Source organism: Coturnix japonica, chromosome 17 (assembly GCF_054131305.1).
Source record: "Coturnix japonica strain WE chromosome 17, WE-NBRP24, whole genome shotgun sequence".
In the NCBI taxonomy this organism is placed as follows: domain Eukaryota; kingdom Metazoa; phylum Chordata; class Aves; order Galliformes; family Phasianidae; genus Coturnix; species Coturnix japonica.
Genome location: NC_140679.1, coordinates 14,717,764 through 14,741,164, shown reverse-complemented (window position 1 = coordinate 14,741,164; position 23,401 = coordinate 14,717,764). Strand labels below are relative to the sequence as shown.

At 48.8% G+C, this 23,401-nt stretch overlaps 2 protein-coding genes across 8 annotated transcripts; one reads left to right on the top strand and one right to left on the bottom strand.

The window, feature by feature from the left end:
- Positions 1-1,130: 1,130 nt before the first annotated feature.
- ZC3H12A (zinc finger CCCH-type containing 12A) lies at positions 1,131-10,902 on the top strand. The gene is made up of 6 exons (XM_015883602.3): positions 1,131-1,391; positions 1,511-2,080; positions 6,067-6,206; positions 6,965-7,199; positions 7,727-7,833; positions 7,934-10,902. The coding sequence occupies exons 2-6, from the start codon at positions 1,554-1,556 to the stop codon at positions 8,968-8,970; spliced, it is 2,046 nt and encodes a 681-aa protein (XP_015739088.2). The 5' UTR covers positions 1,131-1,391; positions 1,511-1,553; the 3' UTR covers positions 8,971-10,902.
- Positions 10,903-17,360: 6,458 nt separating this feature from the next.
- MEAF6 (MYST/Esa1 associated factor 6) lies at positions 17,361-23,134 on the bottom strand. 7 transcript variants are annotated; one of them, XR_004309550.2, is made up of 9 exons: positions 23,016-23,134; positions 22,775-22,890; positions 22,396-22,483; positions 22,243-22,288; positions 21,632-21,821; positions 19,060-19,089; positions 18,899-18,956; positions 18,244-18,277; positions 17,361-17,846 (listed from the first exon to the last, which is right to left on the bottom strand). XR_004309550.2 is itself a non-coding variant. In XM_015883603.3 (8 exons), the coding sequence occupies exons 1-8, from the start codon at positions 23,109-23,111 to the stop codon at positions 17,838-17,840; spliced, it is 609 nt and encodes a 202-aa protein (XP_015739089.1). In that variant the 5' UTR covers positions 23,112-23,134; the 3' UTR covers positions 17,361-17,837. The 7 variants fall into 7 exon arrangements, 5 of the variants coding, with proteins under 5 accessions (XP_015739089.1, XP_015739091.1, XP_015739090.1 ...); XR_001559387.3 differs by lacking the exon at positions 19,060-19,089; XM_015883603.3 differs by lacking the exon at positions 18,899-18,956.
- Positions 23,135-23,401: the final 267 nt, after the last annotated feature.

The window sequence follows — 23,401 nt, the reverse complement described above, 5'->3', positions numbered from 1 at the left end:
CTGTGCCCATGCATCAACTGCTGGAGGCACAGCTCATAAAGAACACGTGGAGCAACTTCACTGATAGGTCTGGAGCTTGTGGCTGTACAATTTTGGGCCTCTCATTGCATGAAATACATCGAGGCCCTGAAGCGTGTCCAGAGAAGGGCAACAAAATTGAGGTGGGTCTGGAGCACAAGTCTTATGGGGAGTGGCTGAGAGAATTGAGAAGTAACATTGAGAGGTGATGCATTGGCACATGCTACCCAGGGAGTGGTGGGTCACTGTGCCTGGAGGTGTTCCAGAACCATAGAGATGTGGTTAGGGTGAGGATGGGTTGGGGTTTAACTTAGTGATCTTAGAGGTCGTTTCCAACCCTAGTGATTCTATGATTCACACATTCCGTTTTGCTTAAAGCTGGCTTTACAGCTCATTACTTTGTGCCCTCTATCCCGTTTCTCTCCCTCTCCAGTTTCAGCCTGTGGGTTTGCTGTGGACTGAAGTGTGCTGAGGTGCTTCCTGACAGCTCCTAGGTCCAAGTCTGGCCTTTGCTATTCTTAGTGTCAATAGGTCTAATGCCACAAGTCAGGTGGATGCTCCTTTAGCAAGCACCGAGCACAGGACCTGATATCTGCCTCTAACTCTGCAGCTACACCTCACCTGAGCTGGTGGGAGGAATAACAAAAAAGAGCCAGGGCTGCAGCCCTTCTGAACCACACCTTTTAATGGTTTTAACCTCAGAAGAGCAGCAGACAAGGACAAGCTGGAAAGCCATCTAAGGAACCAGCTGCTCCATCGCACTGCTGTGGTTGCTGCAGGCTGTGCCAATGTGTGCTAACTCAGGGCTTGGCTCCAGGGCTCATTGTGCCTCCATCACCACGAAATCAAGAGTAAAAGGCAGCCTATGCAACGGAGCAGGAAGCAGATGAATGAATTTCCCTAACGAACTCACTTGTCGGGGCACATCTGCCTTTATTGCAACACGATTTGCATAAAAGCCAGGTGTTTGCATTAGAGGACCTGGCTCTACACCCATTGGGGTTATTCTGTGAGGAGGCATTCGGCTGGGGCTGGAAAGAGACTAAAGGGAACCGAAGGGGCCGGGGGAAGCGGCGGGGCCTGGGGCTGGGGGCGCAGCGGGGCCGGGCCTCACGTTAGGCCGCTATAGGCCGCTATAGGCCGCACGTTGGGCCGCAATAGGCCGCACTAGGCCGCACCGCCTCCTCGCCCCGCTCCGCCTCAGGGCCGCGGCCAGGCGTGGCACGGGGCGGACCGGGAAGCGGCCTCCGCTCCTCCCTCGCCCTCTCTGTCCTTCCGCGTTGGCGCAGCGCTGCCCCGGTATAAAGCTGGGCCGCCGCCCGGCCCGCTTTGGCCCCATGGAGATGCTGCGGTGTTCGTGCGGTGGGAGGCCGGTAAGGGGGTGGGCTGGCTTCGGACCCGGGGTTGGGAGCTCCGAGGTGGGGGGAGGGAGAGGCCCTAAGGGTTGTGTTACATCGCTTCTAACGCCGTCGTTTTGTTTTTTGGGCCACAGGTCTGGAGTGAGAGTGAAGGCCGGGAGACAGCTGAGGGTAACCATGAGTGCAGGCAGCGTGTCCTCCCTGCTGGGCTGTCCCGGCTGGCGTGAGGCGTTCCCGGTGTTCAACCAGCAGTTCAGTCGGCTGGAGGAGAGGATGAGCTCCAGAGATCCATATGAAAGTGGTTACCTCAATCCAGGCCGGGCCATGAGCTGTGAGGAGGGTGTTGGACCTGCTGTGCTGGGCATGGAGCAAGCAGGGAGCCCCACACGGGAGCCCCCTGACAGCCTCGAGATGCAGCTGAAGGTGGACTTCTTCCGCAAGCTGGGCTACTCCTCCGAGGAGATCTATGTTGTGCTCCAGAAGCTCGGCCTGAATGCTGATACCAACACTGTCCTTGGGGAGCTGGTAAAGCACGGCCCAGCTGAGCGAGACCCCGCAGAGACCCCTCAGGAGACCAAGGAGGCTCCTTTGGTCCCTCGAGGAGGAGCTGCCAACAAGACCCCTGCACCTGTGCCACCTCTGGAGGAGAAGGAGAGTGATAACCTGAAGCCCATTGTTATTGATGGAAGCAACGTGGCGATGAGGTGTGTCTGGGGCTTGAGAGCGGGTCCCTTTGGGATAGTTTGTGACCCTTTAGTGCTCATAGTGATTTTCTCTACCTCTGTAGCTATGAGGCATGCCATGATCTAACAGCCTGGGGTCTGAAAAGCTCAGGGTTTTTCACAAAAAACTACAGCTGGATGTTTTGGTGGTGGCTGGTAATATTTTCCAATGTACATAATAACCAATGCGTGTAGTTATTTCTTGAGGGTGACAGCCCAGATGGCTCCTTCTGCCTGTGGTCTGTACTGTGGTCAGAGCCTATTCAGACAGCAGCGGATATGCTTCATGGAGAAACAAAGTTTCCTCCCCTTCTGTAGCTGCTGAAGAGGATAACTGAAGATACATTGTCTTCTTACCTAATAGTTTTATATAAGCTTCTGAAGCACTGAGTTACTCAATACATAATTATGGGGTTAATTAGAAAAGGCTTTAATATGATCCCGTCTCTGGCATTGAAAGCCAGTCTCCAGACCGGGAGTCAGGTGTTTTTTGGCTGTATTTTTGTGTGTTGTAGGAGATGCTTGAGTTTGGAATGGGGGATTCTACTAAATAATGTTTGGAGTGGCCACTTCTGACAGCTGTGATATCAGGGCAGGGCTGCATTTTGCCTTCAGTGTGTTGGATGTTCTGGTGTTGGTAGAGGAGGTTCTATCAGATACTACAGGGATTCCACTGGAGTTGCCTGGTAGGGTTACAGGAATCCTAATAGTCGTGGAGCACTTAGTATCCTTGTGCTGGATGCTTTTCAGTTCAATGTCCATACTGATTCTCCTTTCACCTTTGCTTTTTGTCCCCTTATGGTGAGAGTCACTTGCCACCACCCCAGTTACACACAAATGGGCTCTGAGTACCATTAGTTTAACACACCAGATTTTGAAGATGGGCTCTGTGGTTATGAAGCAAGCTTCTTCACTGCTTTAGTTTAATAGGTCTTGTAACACACGTGTGTGTACACATGCTTGCTTATTAAAAGAAGCGAGTGCACATAGCTGTTGTGTATGTCATTGTAGACTTCCTAAGGTGAAAGTGCTGAATGGAGATTTGTTTGCAGGTGTGGTTTTTCACTGAGCCATGGCTGGCAGTTCTAAGAATAGAAGTGAGAAAGGACTGGGTACGATCTGCTGTGTGACCAGCTAACAGAGCCAATATGATGCCCCCCCAACCCCACTCTGTTGTCAACAGGGTAAAATATTTAACTTTAAAGTCTTTAGTCTCAGCTGTGTGGTGACTTGAGACGTGGAGCTGATCTTTATGATTCTTGTGACGTTTATGTTAGTTAAGTAGCGAGGCTTATACAACAGCATTGGTTGCATTGATTGAATGAGGAACCTCTTACCCATGAGAGTTACCCCATAAAGTGCAGGAGAGATTACAGCAAATGTGAGTCAGGCAGACCAGGCAGTAATAAGAGCAGCAAGAGGACGGAGTTTGACATGAGAAACGCAGTCTGGCTTTTTTTTTTAAGCAATTTGCTAGAAGGGGAATTCCATTCTGAAACTTCCTGTATTGATGGTGTGTGATGTTCCCTGCTGATTCATTTGCAGTGTGTACAGCGGCCTCCCTGAACAGCTCTTGACAAACATATGCAAATCATAGTGGAAATTAGCTTTTACTTCCTTCTAAGGGAATTTTTTCTTGGCTGCTGCCAAATCAGATCAGCCTGGCTAGCTCCCTTCCGTAGACACTAGGGTGGTAGCAGGGACTCATAAATGAGAAGTAAGCAGAGGACGTTAACCTGTGTCTGTCTGTAGTGAAAGCAATCAGATACTGGCAGAGTTCTAGGTAATCTTTCCTATGATTCTTAATGCAAACCTTTCTGTAACTTGGCATTCTTAATAATGAAGATAAGTGTCTTTTTAGGTGTTAGTTCTCTTGTTAAATGTGTAGTTCTTCTGGTACAGATCTTCAGTTCTCTTAGTAGTTTCAGAGCTTGCTGGAAATAGAGCAGGGTTGGCTGGGTTTGACTTTAAGTCCTCTAGAAAACAGAAACTGTTGGATTTGGTTGCTGTAGAGCTGGGTGGGGGGGAAAACACCAACCTTATTCAGCTAGGAAGTGGCTTTTTATATATGCAAAACAAATCTGGGTTATATTTAAGAAGCCTGGTGAACTTGTTTTGGTATAGAACAGCACAATGTGACGACACTTGGAAAATATTAGATTCATAATTGCTTTATAGGGAAGCAGCAGTATGTATTCCTAGTCCTGGGAGATCTTGAATGTTTTTAATCCATTAATAAGATAATATGCTTATTTCTATCCAAATGTGTAGAGCTCTTAGTTTTCATTCCTTTTAATAATGCTTTTAAGTATTGTCCTGGTGGCCTAAGAAGTTTGGTGTTTGAGAAAGGGGAGAAGCTTAAATGTAAGTGTCAGCAACTTAGTACAGGTTAAGCACTTAAGCTTATGACTTTGCTGCTTGAGAACTGGGCATGAGCTCAGCAATACTGCTGTGTTTTATGAGGTGTTGGGGCATCTGGTTACCTTACCAGTCTTCTTTTCTTCCCTCTCTGGAATTGCATGAAGATGCTTCATCCATTTCATGTAACCTGTACTTCAGCTTTGCTTGTACAGGTTTGATTTTTGGACTGTCTCACTTGTGCTTATCCCTAAGTCTTCTCCCACTGTCTCTCAGGTCTCCACATTTGGGGGTATCTTTGATTACAGAACACTTACCCTGCTCCAAGCCTGTATATAACCTGCTCTACTCCATGTGCTACAGAAGGCTGTTCTGTTCTACACAGTGCTTATATTCATCTTTCTGTTGCTCACTTGTGAGGCCCTGCATGTGCATTCAGACAATATCTAGCTGCAGTGTTTGCTTTGTGTTCCACATAATGCACTGGGCAATAAGAGTCCTGGAGCTGGTGTACCTTTGTAATAGACAGGATGTGTTTGATTAAGCATGCGTGCAGTTTTCAGTACTGACTCTGTGCCCCAGAGCTGTGGGTCTGTTTGTAAGTTGCCTTTGACTATAGAGTTTAATACAAATATCCAGAGGCACAGCAATACATCTGTGTCCTGTTCAAGTCCACACTTTGCTCACAAAAGTGAAGATTTGCAAACATTTCTCACAGATCCCTCTAATTTGCTGTTCAATCATGTGGCTTGACACCACTTATCTTCAGTGTAATAAAACATGTGTTGGTGTCATTCCAAAAATGCAGGCTTAGATTCCCCATAATAACAAATCAGGCTGCAGCAGAGAGACATTGAAAGTTTGCCAGAGCCGTTATCAACAGAAAAGCTGATAACACTGTAAATAGTGGCACTGATAGAACAGAGCTGGTAGTTTCCTCTTAGAAAGTTCTGCAAACTTACTGATATGGAGTAATGAATAATGAAGCAGCTTTTAATATTGGTAGGTGGTTTCTGACACTGTTGCTAAACTTTGTTCCTTAGCTGCCAAGTGCTCTTATGACATTTAGCACCAATTAAGGCAAATGTTGATATTTCATGCAAATGTGCTATTTGCATGGAACATCAACAAGTGATTCTTTGGGCCTTAGGAGAATGAAGAAGCATCCTGCCTCTGTGCTGATGTCATTGGGGTAAGAGAGCACAAAATGTTTTCCCTTAGTTATCAAAATAACTTTGTAAGCAAATCACTTTGTGGCAGTGCAGTTTGCCCTGGCAGAGGTTGGCCACTGGCACTAGCTAGCAGAAAAGGACAAAGGAAGTTCAAGATCACATTGTACTCGGGGCTAAAAATAAAGAGCTGAAGCAAAAGGCTCTGCTTCAAAGAAGCTGCTTTGTTCTTCCCACTGAGAACTTGGCTGTTTGTTGGTATGCTGAGGGGCTAAAAGCAACGGTGAAACTTGGTGCTCCTTCTTAAGATCAGCGTGTAAGACTGATTCTTACTGCTCCAACACTAAGGGTTGTTTTAATTGCTGGATCTGTTTGCTTAATCACTCACTGATCTGTATGTTGCCTGACTATTGAAATCCTTTATTTTCTTCTTCATTGCAGCCATGGAAATAAAGAGGTGTTCTCCTGCAGAGGTATCCTCCTGGCTGTGCAGTGGTTTTGGGACAGGGGACACAAGGATATCACGGTGTTTGTGCCATCTTGGAGGAAGGAGCAGCCACGACCAGACGTACTTATAACAGGTGTGGAAATATGAAAGCAGAGAGCAGCTTTTCAGGCTTGCTGCTTTGTTGCTTAATGAGCTTGCAAAGTTCTGGGTAGTTAGTAATTAACTTATGAATAGAAGATCTGAGTAGTAAGAGATCCAATAAGCTGTGCTGACCAGTGAGATTTAAAGTCATTAAATTCTCCCTTAAGCAAGTTCTTGCCTGGATCAGTTGGAATAATTCAGAGAACAAAGAATGTAACACTACTCTGCTTAACTGGTCTTTCATCATTTGAATTCTCCTTTCAGGGAAACACCTTTATGCTATATTTGACTAACATGTTTGACACTAGAAAGTACAGAGTTTCTATGTGCTAGAAGTAAAACCTCAATAGGAGTACAGTCAGACTTCTTCAAATAGAAGGGAGTTTGCTCTCAGCTTATGAGCAGCTGAGATTTCTAAGTAGATCTACTCAAAAGAAACTTATGCACATAGAGTGTCACTATAAAGGATGCCGGTCTTAAATGCAGATCAGTACTTTGTGTGCAAGGGATTATGTAGATGGGACACACTGTGTTTCAATAGCCTCCTGTTTCCTGAGTGTTGCCATGTTTCACACTGGCACAAGGGTGGGAATCCTACATACTACTCAAAAAAGTAGTATGAAATAAGAGTTGAGGGTTGTAGAGAAATGAGTTCTCACCCATTGTTATTCATAACGTTTCTTTATCGGTGGGAAGACCTTTGGGCTGTTCACACTAGTATACATGTGTTGACAGTTGTGTTTATTCTAGATCAGTACATTCTCCGTGACCTGGAAAAGAAGAAGATTCTGGTCTTCACTCCTTCCAGACGGGTTGGGGGTAAACGTGTTGTCTGCTATGATGATCGATTCATTGTGAAGCTGGCACATGAGTCTGATGGCATCGTGGTTTCTAATGATACTTATCGGGACCTGCAGAATGAGCGTCCTGAGTGGAAGAAATTCATCGAGGAGCGTCTACTGATGTATTCCTTTGTTAATGACAAGTATGTTCCCAATGTTCTTTTGCTTTAAAAGTGAGCATGCAGTCTTGTATTAATGAAGCAAGAGCAAGTGAGGCATGGAAAAGGGAAGAGGGTGGTAGAGAATGGAAGAAAATAATCCCATAGATACCTCTGTAGAAGGAAGAGAGGCAGGAAGAACTCCTCCCTGACTGTAGTAAGGTATGAAGAATTGGAGTCAATAACTGCATGTGGTTTGCAGCTAGAAGCTCTCATCTGGAGGAGTTCCTGAGAAAGCTCTAGGGCTTGATTTCCTCACGCTATCATTAGTAGCAAGTACTGCTTTTAGTCAGCAGCACAGCACAAAACCTCTTCTGTGCCTGAAGAGAAGCACTTCTTGCCAGTCTGTGCCTGGTGATGAGCTGTCACTGCAATGAAATGGGAAAGATTTTAGTGTTCAGATAACTTTTAATGTGTGGTGAAATGGGAGACTTCTACAAGAAATGAAACCCTGAACCCAGAAAGTGAGCTGTTTCTGATTAACATTTCTATTTTATTTAATTTTTTTCTAGGTTTATGCCTCCAGATGATCCATTAGGGCGGCACGGCCCCAGCTTGGATAACTTCCTGAGAAAGAAACCTGTGGTGCCAGAACACAAGAAGCAGCAGTGCCCTTATGGTAAGATTTGCCTTCTGAACATCAAAACTTCAGTCCCTATACAAGTGTAACTCATGCATTTAGGTGTCATTTCATGCTATTTATGCTTTTTTCCTTGCAGGGAAGAAATGTACTTATGGAATTAAGTGTAAATTCTACCACCCTGAAAGGATCAATCAACCCCAGCGCTCGTTAGCTGATGAACTCCGAGCCAATGCAAGATTGTCTCCTACCAGAAGTACCAGTGCTGTCAAGGAGGAGAAAAAGGGCAAAAGAGGATCCCAGGCAGAGCTCTTGTGCTCTGTGCCCACAGAGAGTGATAAAAGCTCTTTGCAGAAGATCTCTGCAGAGAGGAAAAGCTTGACACATAAAACAAAGCCCAATGATGTTCCTCTTCAGATCAAAGGCTGTGTGTCAGGCAGTGTTCCTGCTAACAGTGGGAGCCACAGGTCCTCTGAAAGGTACCAGCATCCTCACATGGACTCTCTGTCTTACATCTCTCAGGAGCATCTCGACTCAGGCATTGGGTCTTTGGAGAACCAAATGTCTGACATGTGGCCTTACAGATCTACCAGTCACTGTGATCACTCCCATGCTGAGCAGGTGACGGTCTGCACCTGTGGTAGGCAGAGACCTGTCTACCCACACTCTCCCAGCTTAGAGCAGAATGGTCTGGTGTCTTACAAGCATGGTTCCCATAAATCTTCTGCCTCTGGTGCTAGCTTCTTGCAGTATAACCCTGAGATACCTCACTCAGGGCCACCTCACTCTTTCTCAGGCTATGGAGTACCTGTCCATCCAGCTAACGCTGGGCAGTACAGTCTCCCCAGTGAGTATAATGCCCCTTCTCTTCCTTCACTTCATTCTCGTGAGTACTGGTCTGAGCCCTACCAGCTGCCTCCTCCCCAGGTGAGACCCACCAGCGTGCGAGATCCTCACTCAGTGCAGAGAGCCCCAGGGCCAACATATGGGGACTCCTGCCAGTGGAATGTCTCCGATCAGTTTGCAGAGGAGAGGGCCAACGTTCACGTCAAGCTGTGTGGCATATTCCATCCTCATTTAGTTGATGCTGTGATGAGCCGTTTCCCTCAGCTTTTGGATCCCCAAAAGCTAGCTGCAGAGATATTAACCTACAAATCCCAGAACCCAGGTATATGAAACAGATGCCAAGGGTAGCCAGCATGCTAGGCTTGTGGGCAGTGTTTGCATTCTGTAGCTGCCATAGATGGCATCTGCCTTTTGAGGGCTCCTCCTTGTTCCCTTCAAGTACCTGGAGGCTGGATACCAGATATGGCATGCTCACAGTGATTTCTGGTCTAGTCATGGCAGTGTCCCTCTTAAAGATGTGAGAGCAGGTTATGGTCCCTGTCATCCTCAAAGGATGCTGAAGAGAATCTGGGTGCTGGACAGGAGAAAAGGCTGCTGTTTCAGAGCAGATCTTTCTTATGGGATTTACATGGTGAGTTAGGCACACCTTAAATTCCTGCAGTTCAGAACTGTGTATGGCCTTATTCCTCCCGTTAGCTCAAGCTTTGTGTTGGCTTGGTATATTAGCAGGCATACAGAGGGGAGGCTTTTATGGGGCTTGTGAGACATCGAAACATGTATGTGAAACATACTGTCTCTAGTTGTGTGAGGCTCATTTCTGAGGACTGAAATGCATCGTCAAGGCTGTTCCTAGCTCTTCACTAAGCCTCTTTACTAAATTGTACCATGGAGATCTGTGGAGAAGATTGGATTATAAATCCAACATGAAGTCAGGTCTACCTGTCTTAGATCTGACTTCATTGGTGCACTTGTTTAGTGATACCCCTCCTGCTTCAGCTCACCTTCCTGAGGTGAGGCAATTCTATGATATATATATATACCACAAGTGCTCAGCAAGCTGCTCAGTACAGGAAGGAAGACCTGATGCTCCTCCAGAGCTTCAAGTGAGCTGTGTTTGGCACTTGCTGGTAAAGGCAGTTGTCAGAATGTGGATGGCCGTGCTGTTGAGGCTGCTCTAAAGCCTTGTCCTTGCCTGGAATCCTGCCTTTGGCTATCTGTGTAACACTGACAAAGAGGATTTATGATACAGTGCCTTTTGTCTTCAGGCAGCAATAGTTTGGAGCATCCAATATAACAGCTGCTGCCAATACTGTTCCTGAGGATTCCTTCATACCTTTCTCCATAAAGCTGTTGCTTCATCTTCCTTCTCACTGATATCTTCCTATCCCCTTCAGCTTTGTCAGACTGTAAGAGCATCCAGAAGTATAGAGTGAGACATGCTTGGTAAGGCTGTTCCCTTTTCCATCCCTTGTTCCTCTGAGAACTGTGTTCTTTGGTTTGTTTTTTAATTGTAGATACTGTAATAGATTTTAAATATGCAAAGAAAAAACAATTGCTGTAGTAATTGGTTCTGGTCCTGGAATTTCACTGTGTTACGGTGCTGGGATGTTTCCTGCACTGCAGGCCAGAAGCAGTTGATTCGTTGATGCACATTGTATCTGTGTTTTGTGTGTTGGGTTGTATTGAAGTACGTCCATCTCGTGGTTAAACCAAGGCTGTCGAGTGGCAGATCATGAAGGGAAGAGTGGAATACAGTGGAAAACTGAGGAACGGTTTTGTCTATTACTGATCTTCCCTCTGTCCAAGGAGTGACCTACCCAAACAGGCACCATGTGCCATAGAAACCACAGGGACACAGAAACCTGTATACCTGGTTAATGATGATGCATTACAAATGAGTAATGTCTCATGTTAGTAAGCAAAATGCTTCTTAATTTTTAAGTAACCTGATACTTCTCGTATTTGTAAATTACAGGGGAAAAAAGAAAGAAAGAAATGGTTTTTAATGTTATTGTCCAACAACTTGCTGCTTGATGCTGCTTTTCATTAGTGCTATCATTGACTCAGCCAACTTTGTTACTTGGCGTGGTGTGTTTTATTTCCCTGGCAGAGTGCTGATATACTCCTGCAGTCAGAAGCCTCACCATTACTGCTCAAAGAAAGCTGACACGTTACTGGACTTTGTGTATTGTGTGTAGGTTATGGACTGTGTGGGAGCTGTGGCAAAGGAAGGACTCGTTATATAATAAATACTGAGTTGAACTTGGGCTCTGGTGGCTTTTTGGAAGAGGTTATCCTGCCTCCCTGGGATTCCTCTGATGCTCTCAGACCTTTGTATGGAATCTAACGCTGGCTGCAGTGGCTGGATGTTATTCATTGATCTAAGATAGGTTTTAAACTGCTTTGGTAGGTAACACATCCAATGACTGAGGTGAGCGAAACCACTGTGGGGGGACACAATGCTCTTAATTTAATACAAGGCAATGGCTATTTTGAGTTCATAAAAGGCAAAGTTCTTGGATTTTGAAGCCAAGCACTACATGAAAGGTGATGTTATGTGTTGCAGAGGACTCCTTTGGAGGCAGTTGTGTGAAGCCCAAGTGAGCTCATGGTGCACTATGTGTGACCAGGACCTTGGTGATGGGAGAACCAAGTGATGTCACCTCTTAACCTGGTGAGGATTGGTGTCTGCATTATTTCTTGTCCCATTTAAATAGGTTAAATCTTTTTGTCAGCTTGCTCATACATTAAATGCAGCCAAGGAGGTTGCCTGCAGCGCCCTGTGGGAAGCTGACCCTGCCAGGGAGGAGCTGGGACAGGAAAGTCTCCTTTGATGTGAAATAGAGGAGGCTGAGGGGCTGTGCTGTGGTGGGTAGAGGAGACCCAGTTCTTTCTCTTCCCTGTAGCACTAGTTAAACATCATCAAGGCTTTGCTTTCACTACGCAATGAAAGGAAGGGGAAGAACCCTCCTTTGGAAGTCAGTGCAGTGGGATATCTCTGCTTTCCCTTTCTTCTTTGGAGTATAGAAATGGAGTGCAGTGCTGTGGCAAGGATTGGGGCAGAGCCTGCTGTGTTCCCATCTCAGCTCTGTGTGAGGTGCAGCCTTGTTCTGGGCAAGGCAGGAAACAAGCAGTGATGTCCCAGCTGTGAGATGAGAGTGAAGCCAGCTGCCTGCAGGCTCCTATCAGTGCTCACCCTCTGGCTGTGCTTCCTTCCATTGCCCCTCTGGGCCCTGTGCTCCTTAAGGCCAGGGTTTGCAAGAGTCATTTTATTCCTTTAGGGAGTTGCATCAGAAGCACTTTCTCCACCCCAACAGCTCCTTGAGCAAAGTGCCCTGAGAGCAACATGGAACTCAGCCCCATATGAGCACAGAGAGGAACAACAGCCAGTTGCATCCCATGGGGAAGCTGCAGAGCTGAAGGGAGAGGCAGCCCTGCTGTGCTTCCCTCTGCCTGCCTCCCCTGAAGGCCTGCATTGCACAAATGGTTTGGAGTCAATTCAGCATCTGCTGAAGCAACAGGTCAGGAGGATTTGCATGGTGTGGTGGCCCCAGGGAAAGGTTTCTGCAACCTGGGAGCTGCTCTGGCTCAGCTTAGGGTGAGAAAGCAGACGGGGGGGTAGCTGTGCTGTGTAGGGCTTTGCCCAGAGATAGGGCAGGGGAGAGGTGACCAAGCAGCAGCATGTGTCTGCCCAAAGGTTGCTTATCTTGGATGCTGCTTCCTGTTTTCCAGTTTGCAACTGGGTTTTGCTGCAGGAGTCCCGAGCAGTTCACAGAGCTTCACTGCTTATGGCACTTCTCTCCCATCTCAAGCACAATACAGGAGCCAGGTCAATGCAGGGTGAGTCAGGCTGCTGCTATTTGCATTGCATCAGTTCCCTGACTGTGTGGGTGCTGCATGGGCACGTTGGGAGGAGCAGTCCCTGCATGCTGTGCCCTGGGAAGCAGGGGCTGCAGTGGGGCTCAGTGCAGGATGGGGTTGGTGGCAGCTGTTGCACAGCAGCACAGGGTTAATTGACAAGCAGCAGCAAACAAGTCTGCCTGGTGTGGCATGGAGCTATTCCCAATAGAAGCTGTGGGGCTGCAGGACTAACAAGCAGGGTCATATACTTGGGCTGACCTTCAGCCATGAGCCTAGGCCCAGTTCTGTGCTGGTGCCAGTTATAAACTCCATCTCACAGCAAGCAGCAGCTGGAGGAGATAGAAGCAGCATAGTTTTATCCTACCCAGCACAGAGAGCTGCATTCCCCTTTATCTGGCACCTGCTGGGAGCTGGGCAGGCCTGGATCTATCATTGACAAGCAAAGAGGCAGCTGGTGATGGCCCCGTACCTACAGGGAAGGGCAGACATGGGGCTGGAGCTGCAGTGGGAACAGCTGAGGAGCAGCTGCTTTGCATAGGCTGCTCAGAAGGCAGAATTATCTGCAGGGTAGGAAGTGCTGCTGCCACACGCTCCTTTGAACAGCACAATAAACACTTCCGTAAGTGAATCACGGCTGCAACACACTTGCACCCAGTGCTCAGCACAGTGTTGGCTGCTGCCATGTGTTGGGCTGTAGTGGGGGGTCTGAGGCAAGGCTGGGTGGGCACTGAATAAATGAGACCCAATGGAAGCAGCTGTCCTTTATTCCATATCAGCTCTGGGGGAGGTGGGTTGGTGTTGGCTGCTCCATGCTCACACTGCAGCAACTGAGCTGCTCCCCCATGATGAGTCCCTCCACCAGGGGCTGGTCGGAGTTGCAACACATATGGGAAGATGCTGATGGAGGGGATGTATTCATCCAAGAAGGAAGTAAACGGGGCAGTGCTTGCTGTTTTGCAATCCCTCCATTGCCACAGCTCCTCCAGCTTGTGAAAGGTGATGGTGGGAACTTTCAGTGACCACAGTTCTTGTTCTGGGACACTCCCGATGCATTGCAACAGCTGAGGAGGATGCTGGCTGGGTCCCCAGGGCACACTGCCTATGCTGTGGACACAGCCTGTGTGTGGCCCTGGCAGCAGGAACAGCACTGACTTGCCCTGGGGCAGAGCAGGAGGTGCTGTGTGGCCTTGAGTGATGCTTGGCTCCCAGGTTTCTGTTCTGAGCATGAGGACAGCTTGTAGCACTGTGATCCAGCACAGCACTGGATGCAATAAGAGCCACATGTGGCCAGGACCCCATCTCCAAGCACATGGGAAGCTGGCTGTGAGCTAAATGGGCTGGGTAAGGCAGGGCTGGGCAGGACCAGGCAGCACCCTGCTGGCACAAAGTGCTATGAGATGAGAATGATGAGATGGGCACATACAGGGACATGGGAACACGAGAGGACTGCACTGTCCCAGCTCTGGGTTGAGCAAGACTTTGGTACCCGACTCACAGTGGCACTTATAGCTCCTGCCTGGCACTGAGCTCCCAGAGGCTGCCTGGCCATCAGTGCTGCTCCATCCCATGGAGTCCTTTGCAGTGTGCAGGGACTGGGAGCCCCCTCCCCAAACACCATCTCAATGCAACCCCACATCCCCAGCTCTACCTGCAGGATCCTCTCCCTCATCCCCATTCAGCTCCTTGGCTTCTCCCAGCAGCTCAGAGCTGTCTCTGCTGTCCCTCTGCAGGAGCTGGAACAGGGTATGAGTGACTGTGTTAGGATGGGGGGGGGAGTAAAAGGGGAACCCTCCAGAGATCCTTTGGACCCTGCAGGGTTACCCACCCTCTGCCGCAGCTCTTGCTGTTCCCGCAGCAGCTCCAGGAACCGACTGCTCCACAGCAGTTTCTCAGCCCCCAGCTCAGTGCAGAGGAAGCGGACATCATCCTCCAGCGCCTCCAACCTCCCCAGTGTGGCCTCGTTGGCATCATGCAGCTGCTGCAGCTCCAACACTGTTCAAGAACCATCATCCTGCTCCACCTGAGCCGGCTCCAGGGCCCCACCTGCCCCTCAGCACCCACCTGTCTGTCTGGGCTCCAATGCAGCAGCAGCAGCGGTGTCTTCCTCCTCTTCCTCACTGTCGTGGTCCACCCTCAGCAGCTAAAAAGGCACCATGGACCCCATTGCGTGGTGCCCATGGAAGCCCTCCTTCCACCCAGCACTGCATCACTATGAGTCCCTACTGCTGGAGAGCCCCTGTGGGCATTGGAGTGTATGTGTGTGTTGGGGGTGGGGGGAAACTTTACCTCTTCAGCAAACTGGAAGGCGATGTCCCAGCAGCTTGTGTAGCAGATCAGAAGGTACTGAGAGAGATCACAGTGCAGTCAGACCCACTGGGTGCAAGGCAGGGCCTGGAGGGGGAGCAAAGACCCCACATCCCCAGGGCTCTTCACAACACCTCCTGCCCAAGGAATGGGGTTGCAATCCCACAGCGGTGCAGAGCCCACACATGCACACAGTTCCATAGTGAGGGAACCCCATAGTACTGACCCACAACAGCCTCCAGAGCCACTGCAGCCCATGCAGAGCCGTCCTGGACAGGGACAGGAGCTGCCAGCAGCCAGAAAGCAAGAGCTGCCTCCACCACGACCTCCCTGGGCTGTGCTGCTTCCTCATGGGGATCCTGCAGCCACAGAGTGGAATGGAGATGTGCTGCAGTTCCCATATAACAGGCAGCAGCTGCAGGGTGCACCCAACCCTGCCAATGGTTGGCAGCTGGGTCCTTCCTCCCCCCTGTGCTCTACCCACTTACTTACCTGGCAGTGCAGCCCAGCTCAACCTGGGCAGGAGTTGCAGTGCTGTGGTGGCTGCTGCTCCTCCTGCCTGCTGGTTTGCCTTCAGCCCCTTGCTCAGGATCACTAAATGCCTCCCTAATCCTCTTGGTGACGAGGCCGTGCCAGGGATTAACAGGACTTCTGCTTTACCTTCAGTCGCTATAAGGAGGATGGCTGCTGGGCCACCACCCCTCTCTTTGCTTAGGATTCATCTTGTGCAAGCAAAGGACTTGAGGTTTATTCTAACTGTATTTGGTTTTCATTAGCATTGGTGTAAAAACCTGGGCAGCCAGCTGCAAGGTCAGCTGTCCTGGCATGGGGAGCTTCACTACCTCCAGCTGTGTAAGAGAAATAAAGGGGAAGGTTCAGGCAATGCCAGGCTCTGTCTCACACCCCTCAATGCTGCTGTCCTCAAACTGAGCAGATGCTTCTATTACAATGGAGGAAGGTGATGCTGCAGCGCTGTCACTGCTGGCAGCTCTTGCTCCGGGACGTGCAGCTCTGCTCCCTCTGCTGGAGCAGACCCCAGAGGACAACGAGGCTTCTCAGTCTGAAAGCTGTAGCAGGATGGGATGGTGCTCCTCGAACCACAAAGCATTTACCATCGTGCTCTATGTTGATGGGCAGCGATCTCCAAAATCAGAACAGACTGAGTCTGTTCGTTCCCTTCCTTTAGGGAAAGCTGCAGCACCCCCAGTCCATACTGCAGGGATGCGGAGCTGATGGATGCTTTGCCATAACATCTCTATGTGACAGGAGCCCTTTTGCTGCTTCTCTGCAGGGAAATGTTCCAGCCCATAAGGTACAACACTGTCCCTGAGGTCACAAGTGCAGCATGGACCCCCTCGAGGTCAGGCCTTTCCTAACCTTGCTTTTAGAACAGCAGCACAGGGGGAAAAAGAGCACCAAAGCAAAGCAGCTTTTGTACCAAGGTCAAGTAGTCAGAAACCATCAGCTAAGTCTTCTTTTTCCCACTGCAAAGCAGGCCCTGTTAGGACTTTATGCTATTTCCTACAGCTTCCATTCCTCTTTCTCTTTTACCTCTTAAGAGGAACAACTTTAAATACAAATAAAAGTAGGGCAGCTTTGCTGCTCTCCCATTAAACCACTTGTGTTCCAGCAGCTCCCTATGGCCAAGCAGCAGCAGCAGCACTCACTGCTGTGGGATAAGGCAGCAAACACTGAGCTGCCTTCATTCCCTAACAAGAAAACAAGGGGGAACTTTGATCCTATGCATTCACCTTCACCTGCAGGGGTTGCACGGGGGAGATGGTCTCTGCTACTGCCACAAGGAGCTGCAACACAGGACCCCAAGAAAGCAGAAGTGCAGCAGGGCAGAATCCAGGCTCTGCTGCAACACCAAGTAGATGGGAGGCTGTAAGGCAAGTGCTACAGCTTTTACATGGCATTCTCCCCCTCTGAGCTGTCAAAGCAAACAAAAGCATTACAGGTGACTGGTAATACAGCTCATTTCAACACCGGGATCTTGACTCGGTGGCTGCAGAAAAGCACCAAACATTCATCCCTCCGTGTACTTTCCCATTGGCAATCCAAATTGCTCATCCCTTATCTGCAGGCACGGCGCCAGCAGCAGCACAAGGACTGCCTGCCATCCGAGCCCTACCTTGAAGCAGGATTAGTTGAACGTGGCTGGAGATTAATGCCTGGCAATCCTTTCTAGCACTCTGTGTTATGTCTACGGCAGGAAAGCAAGCACAAAGGATCCCTCCAAAGGGTAACGGGATGCAAAGAGCTGCCGTGTGAAACTGGAAGCACTGAATATGGGAAGAGACGAATGTAACTTTTATTATGTACAAATGAGGGGAGTTTGTATTAAAAAGAGAATCTACCCAATGTCAGAGATAGCAAAGAACAGGAGGGCTCTGAGCTCCTGCCTCCTCCGCATCTAAAAGCACTGTGCCAACATCAGGGGATGGCATTTAAAAGTAATGGCAGAGAAAGTGGGTGACCACCTTGTTCTCTGCCTACCTAAGAATCAAACTGAGCTGATCCACAAAATGAAGAACCTTCTTCTCTTACAAGCATTAAAACAAACCAAAAGCCCATTTATTAACGATGCACTCTGGGTTAAAAACAAAAACAAAGGAACAAACAAAACCACAAAGCTATGTCTCAGTAACAAAAGTAACCTAAGCATTACAGCATGGATGGGACATGGTGAATCACAGCCCTGCTCCTGCAGGAAGGGAAATGCCTCCCCATGCTTTTATAGCAATAAAATCAGCTGATTGAAGGGAGCTCCTGACTGAGCTGGAAGAGCAGAACAGCCAGGAATGGAGGACTACTACAACTACACCTTTATCTCCTGTAACACAGGTTATCTAAATATGATGCAAAGACACGTCCCAAGTCTTTCTCCCCCCACAGTTCTTTAGAGTGGACTGCTCCCTTCTGCACACACGTGGCCACAGAGCTGCCATTGAGCTCGTTGGGATGACTGCAGTTATTCTTGGTGGGGATTCATGTAGGCTTGGATCCCGGAATCTTCAGCACTGATGTTTCTAGTAGTCCTGTAGAGACAGGAGAAGATGGGCACATTAAGACCTTCCTACCTCCACCTCTGCTGGCAGAGCTGGGATTCCTCGCCTTCTCTCATTCTACACACCATCAGGTGAAGGCAAAAGAGGTTTGTTTTCAGCCCAAACCAGGTGCTGTTATCGGTGCAATTCACAACAGAACAAAGATGCAAAACAGCTTTTTTGCTCATAAAAAGCACACACGGCTTCAATGCAACCCTGCTCCGTAACGAGCCCACCTGGGCTCATTTACTATTACATCTGGAAGACGATGCTTAAGCTTCATCCCTATGCATTCCCCAAGCACAAAAACAACCTCATATCATGGCAGAGGAGGCTTTTTTTTTTCCAGGATGAGCAACAAAAACGGTGACAGAGCACTGATACTTACAGCTCTCGGCTTTTTGTTTAACTTGAGATCAATCCTGTGGTTGGAAAGATAAGAGAAACGTCCATTTCAATACGTTACACAAACAGTGGGTCTCAAAAGAACCAGCTACTGCATATGGCACAGGCTACAACAAAGGCTATTTTGGTTAATTCAATCCACATTCTCAATTGGGCTGAGCCAAATCGCTGTCCCAATATTACTGGACAAGAGAGCAGCAAAGAGAGGGAGAGTGGATTCTTTATTCTTTGCCACAATGCAGATTCAGTCCCATTCAGAATAAGAGTTAATAAAGATCACGGGGAAGTTACGTAGCATAAAGAAACACGGTTACGTACGCATGCTCTACATTAACTGGTTAGATGTGTAACTATGCCACAGGTCATTATTCAGACATAGCATTAAGGGTTATTGGAACAGAGAGAGGAGTTTAAGGTGGCGGGGATTACAGGAGACAGAGGTAGGGAGTTGGTTATGTTACATCCAGAAGGAAATAACCAAATCTACATTGATCTCCTTCAGAAGCAAAGCCAGAAGAATCAGTTTTTAAGCTACGTATTAAAGAGCTCATCTATTTCAAACCCGGAGCAGAGAGGTAAAGGAGAGTGAAGTTAATTCAATTTGGTTTTTGCCGTTAAGTTATTAAATAAAAGGTTACCTCCATCACGCTTTGCTGTTTTTAAAATAACCTTCCCAGCCTAACCTAATATACATACCTACAATTAAACAGATAAACTATGGGTTAGAAAGGTCTCAAAAGGCACATCGGTGTCTACACACTAACAACACAGCACAAGTACTAATTCAAGTCAAACTTACTCAAAGTCATAATCAAACATGCCAGACGGGCTGAGGGGCAGCATTTGAAAGGAAGAAAGCAATAGAAATTAATACACTAAGGAATTAAATCAATTAGTCCATTAGCCACCCTAAGCGAGAACGCTAAAAACAAAGTCAATGAAGAAATAAAAGCCGGTGTTCAAACGCCATGAAGTTCTGCAAAGTGTCTTTAACCAGAATGGGGCATAAGAAAAAGCACTGCAGGGTGGATATTGTCCCATTCCCAGGTGGATCTCAGGGATGGGGAGGTGTTAGGAGCGGTGTTATGCAGGGAATGCTGTGTGCTGAGCTCAGAGGGAGATCAGGAAACGGATTTGCTCGCAAAACCTCAACGGGTGGTCAGAAAGCAGTGGCTTTGTCTGGATTATTAAGCAAAGCAAAGCTTGTTCAGGCAGAGGTGGACACAACCATGAAGCCACGTACGCACTCAATGTTCCCAATACTCACACAACACACAGCCTTCCACCCACATCCCTTTGGGAGCTCGGAATGGTGCCATGGCTGAGTCCAATTGTGGCTCATTGCATTCCCACCCCACATCTCAGCTCTCACACTGGTGGCACTTTACCCCAACCCTCACTGCTCTATTTGGTGCTTCTCAGCACCGGATCCCTATGAGGAAGGACTGTTTTCCCCTAAAACACCTTTTAGCCCTGAGAATAATTGCTGAATGCATAGAAAATCACCATCTGGGCCTTCTATGGTCTGAGGGAACAGAGGATGGCTTCAATAAAGCATTGCCATGTGATCCCCTGCTTGAATAGTCAGAAATTAACCCAGCTGTTCACACCAGCTCTGCTCAATTCGAATCCAGCTCTCCTCGCTGCCACTGGTGGAAGTCAATGCACCTTCAGAGCATCCATTCCCAGCAGCTCCCAGTCCTTCAGGTGAGAGAATTCAAACATAGGCTGGAAATGAAAGAGCTTCAGAATGAGCTGTGCCATTAAAAAAAGCTGGGACTGGCTTTTGTTTGGTTTAAACCTGGATATACTTGAAGATCACTCAGGCTCTTCTGCTGTAATTTAGGGGGCAGACGTTAGCAGCGATCACAACTTCTAACAGTTTGCATTACAAACACATTTAATCACTTTCCACTACCTGGCCATGCTAAGCATTACTGCAAAATCCTTTGGGTTCTTTAGATGCATCTCTTAGGATGATAAGAATTGCCATACCAGATCAGACCAAGGCTCCTCAGGTCCAATATTGTGTCTCCAACAGTAGCTGCTTCACAGGAAGGAATGCAGAAGAAACCCCAAAGCAACACAAGCTTTCAGTAGGGCAGTTTCTTCCTAACACTCGTCACTACAGTTTGGGTGATGTAACGGAGCAAAAGAGTTTATATTATTTATGGCATTTGCAGCAGACCCCACTGTACCTGCAGCAGATTGCTTTGTGGTCCATGTAAGTGCCCAGCAGTGCTTTGGATTCTGTTTGAAACAGCAGCATTCTTATGCTGTACTTCAGTCGTACAGATTGTTTCTCTGAAGTGGTTTAGAGATGTGCTCTGTTACTCCTGGCCTTCCTCCCAACTGCCTGAGGGCTAAAAAACACTTCTGAACTGTTGCTGGTTCCTTGCTCAGGAGGAACCCAAAAGGACATCCAATACTTTGGGATGTGTGCCCAAATAAGGCTGCTGTGGGGAGAAAACCCTGACCTTCCAATTAAAAATGCTAATGGCTGAAAACCTAACTAATAAGTCGTAATTAATTGGCTTTCAGGCACTACACCTACCTTGGTGTCTCCCAGACAGACCTTTTCCCAGCAGTCCCTGTGGGATCTATCACTATATTATAAACCATTTGTATGGGAAGGCTCCTCAAAGAGGAATATCCATCCGTAGCCAAAGCCAATGAGCTCAATAAGAACCTGACATCCAGGGAAAGCAGCACTGGAATTCAATGAATCCCAATGTGACCTGTCAGCTCACTGTGCTGCATCGTGCCTTGAAGGTGCGCCTTAAGGGGTTGAAGTGGTCACCTAAATTCAATCACAAAGAGCTCAGGAAATCTGTTTCATGTGAATTTCAGGCCAGTTTAATTACAAGAGCTTGTGATCTGTGTGATAAAGCAACTTGTACATGCTATAATCAAAGGACTCTGGGACACAACAGGAAAGCTTTGGAGTAGAAAATGTAGTAAAGATAGTGAGTGTCGGCAGCCCCCAGAACACTCTAAGCTGTTTTCCATCCTCCTCCTCCAAAGAAAGCACTGACATTCCTATCTCCCTTAGCTCTGTAGAAACCAAAGAACAACCACAGGAGGCCGGGGCTGTCATCTTCCTCTACTGCAGGGAAGACAGCTTTATTCTGCTTGAAAAGAGAAAAGAACCCACAAAGCCTGGTCAAAAACACCTGAGCTATGAGAACCCTGTGCTGAATATGCCTGTTGAGCTGCCTCCCTCCCTGACACAAAGAGAGCAGCAGGAGCACAGGCAGCTTCAAAGCAAGTGATAGAACCAAACGACCTGACGAGTTACTAGCTCCCTTCACATCATCAGCAAGAGCCAACCGTTCCCATTGCACTATTAGAAGGCTGTCGGTGCCACTAACCTGTGCCTGTTTTTGTTCTTCCTTTTTTTGTGGCTGCTGTGATGGCTTCCAGAAGTGGAAGAAGCTGCTTTTTGGGGTTTCACCCCTTGCACTGATCCATCCAACTCCTCAGCATCCTCCTGGCTGGGTTCGTTCTCCTGATTATGGAAGTCTGGAGATGTGTCGCTTTCAGTCCCACTGCCTGGCTCACCTGGAATGGGACGAGAAGCAGAAGAGCCCAATGATGATCACCTCACTGTTCACATCCCAGGGCTGCTCCTGCAAAGTATGGGGGGGAAAAAAGGCTACAAGAACTACAGACACCCAAGTTTCTCGTGCCAAGGATTGGAAATGCAGCCCTGCTGTCAGACCCAAAGCCATGGTGACAGCAGAAGGAAAGGTCTTAAAGCTGGACGCCCACAACAGGCTGCAGCCTCCAGTAGTGAAGCTCTTGTCTCCTCCCGTAGCCACGTGCAGCTGATGGAGAGACACAAGACATCTAAAGGCATCACTTCAATCCTGGTTTCTCCATCCAAAGTGGACAGCAGAGAGCCCAACAAAGCAGAGATGGGGCCGAGCTGTGGGGAGAAGCTCAATCCTTCCTAATTCTGCCAAGTGAAGAGGTGACTTACGCTTCTCAATGAGCTGATCCTGGACTCCAGCTAACGCACTGACAGCCTGGAAGGATGAAATGGGTGTTAATGACAACAGGGATGCACTCATGGCTTAACAGATACCCACAGCAGCTCGGTCCCATGGGGTTGGGGGCTGGGGGCAGCTCTTACCGCAGCAGAAGTGACCGAGGATTTGCTGAAGAGCCTCTCGGCCTCTTTAAACTTGCGGTTCCTGCGGTCGTTTTTGCTGTTGGAGTTCCTGCAAAGGAAAAAAGCAGATGGAGGCGGCCCATGGAATGGGGGGGGGGGGGGGGATAGATGGGGAGGGGGTCTGGGGGTCCATGGAAGCAGGGAGGGTTAGGATGGATTGGGGGGGGGGGTCTGGGGGTCCATGGAAGGGGGGGGGGTTGGGATGGATGGGGAGGGGGATTTGGGGGTCCATGGGAGGGGGGTGGGGGGGGGTTGGGATGGATGGGGAGGGGGGTTTGGGGGTCCATGGAAAGGGGGAGGGTTGGGATGGATGGGGAGGGGGTTTGGGGTCCACACTCACTTCTGGTTGGTGAGATAACGGTCCCAGCCGCGGATGATGTTGCCGTACATCTGCGTGTCCTCCAGGTAACTCCCTTCGAAAGCATAAATCTGCCTTTCCAGGTTGGCCAGCGTCTCCTACCGGGCACACACAGCGCGATGCATAGAAGCGGGCCTGGCCTTACCTTAAGGCCACAACCACAACCACAAGCCTCACCGCTTTCCCCCTTTTATCCCCCCCGTCCCCATCGCTCCCTGCTCACCGCCAGCTCCTGTTTGCGTTTCACCAGCTCGGCCAGCTCCCGTCGGGTGTCCGGGATTTGCGGGGGTCCGCCGGACTTAGCGTGCAGGGCGGCCATGGCGGCTGCGGCCTGCGGGGAGCGGGCGGGGCTGCGGGGAATGGCCGCTAGGGGGCAGCACTGAACAGCGCTCCGCCCCCCAGCTCCGCCCCGCAGCCGCTATAGGGTCGGGCTTAATAGGGACATGGGAGGGGGGTGATGGGGAGCCCTAAAAGCATCCAAGATTCGGGTTTGTGCAATAAACAACAAGGCAAACCTCGAATATAAGGTTGAACCCTTCTGCTCACTCAGTAGCTCAAAAGCAGGGCTCAGTGCTTCCCTGTGCAGTGCATGGGGGGGAAATAGGGACG

Coding starts and splice junctions, on each gene's coding strand:
- ZC3H12A (XM_015883602.3), top strand. CDS start 1,554: ATGAGTGCAGGCAGCGTGTCCTCCCTGCTGGGCTGTCCCGGCTGGCGT. Junction 7,200..7,726: donor TATTCCTTTGTTAATGACAA/GTATGTTCCCAA, acceptor ATTTTTTTCTAG/GTTTATGCCTCCAGATGATC. Junction 7,834..7,933: donor GAAGCAGCAGTGCCCTTATG/GTAAGATTTGCC, acceptor TTTTCCTTGCAG/GGAAGAAATGTACTTATGGA.
- MEAF6 (XM_015883603.3), bottom strand. CDS start 23,111: ATGGCCGCCCTGCACGCTAAGTCCGGCGGACCCCCGCAAATCCCGGAC. Junction 22,891..23,015: donor AACGCAAACAGGAGCTGGCG/GTGAGCAGGGAG, acceptor TGTGCCCGGTAG/GAGACGCTGGCCAACCTGGA. Junction 22,484..22,774: donor CGTTATCTCACCAACCAGAA/GTGAGTGTGGAC, acceptor TTTCCTTTGCAG/GAACTCCAACAGCAAAAACG.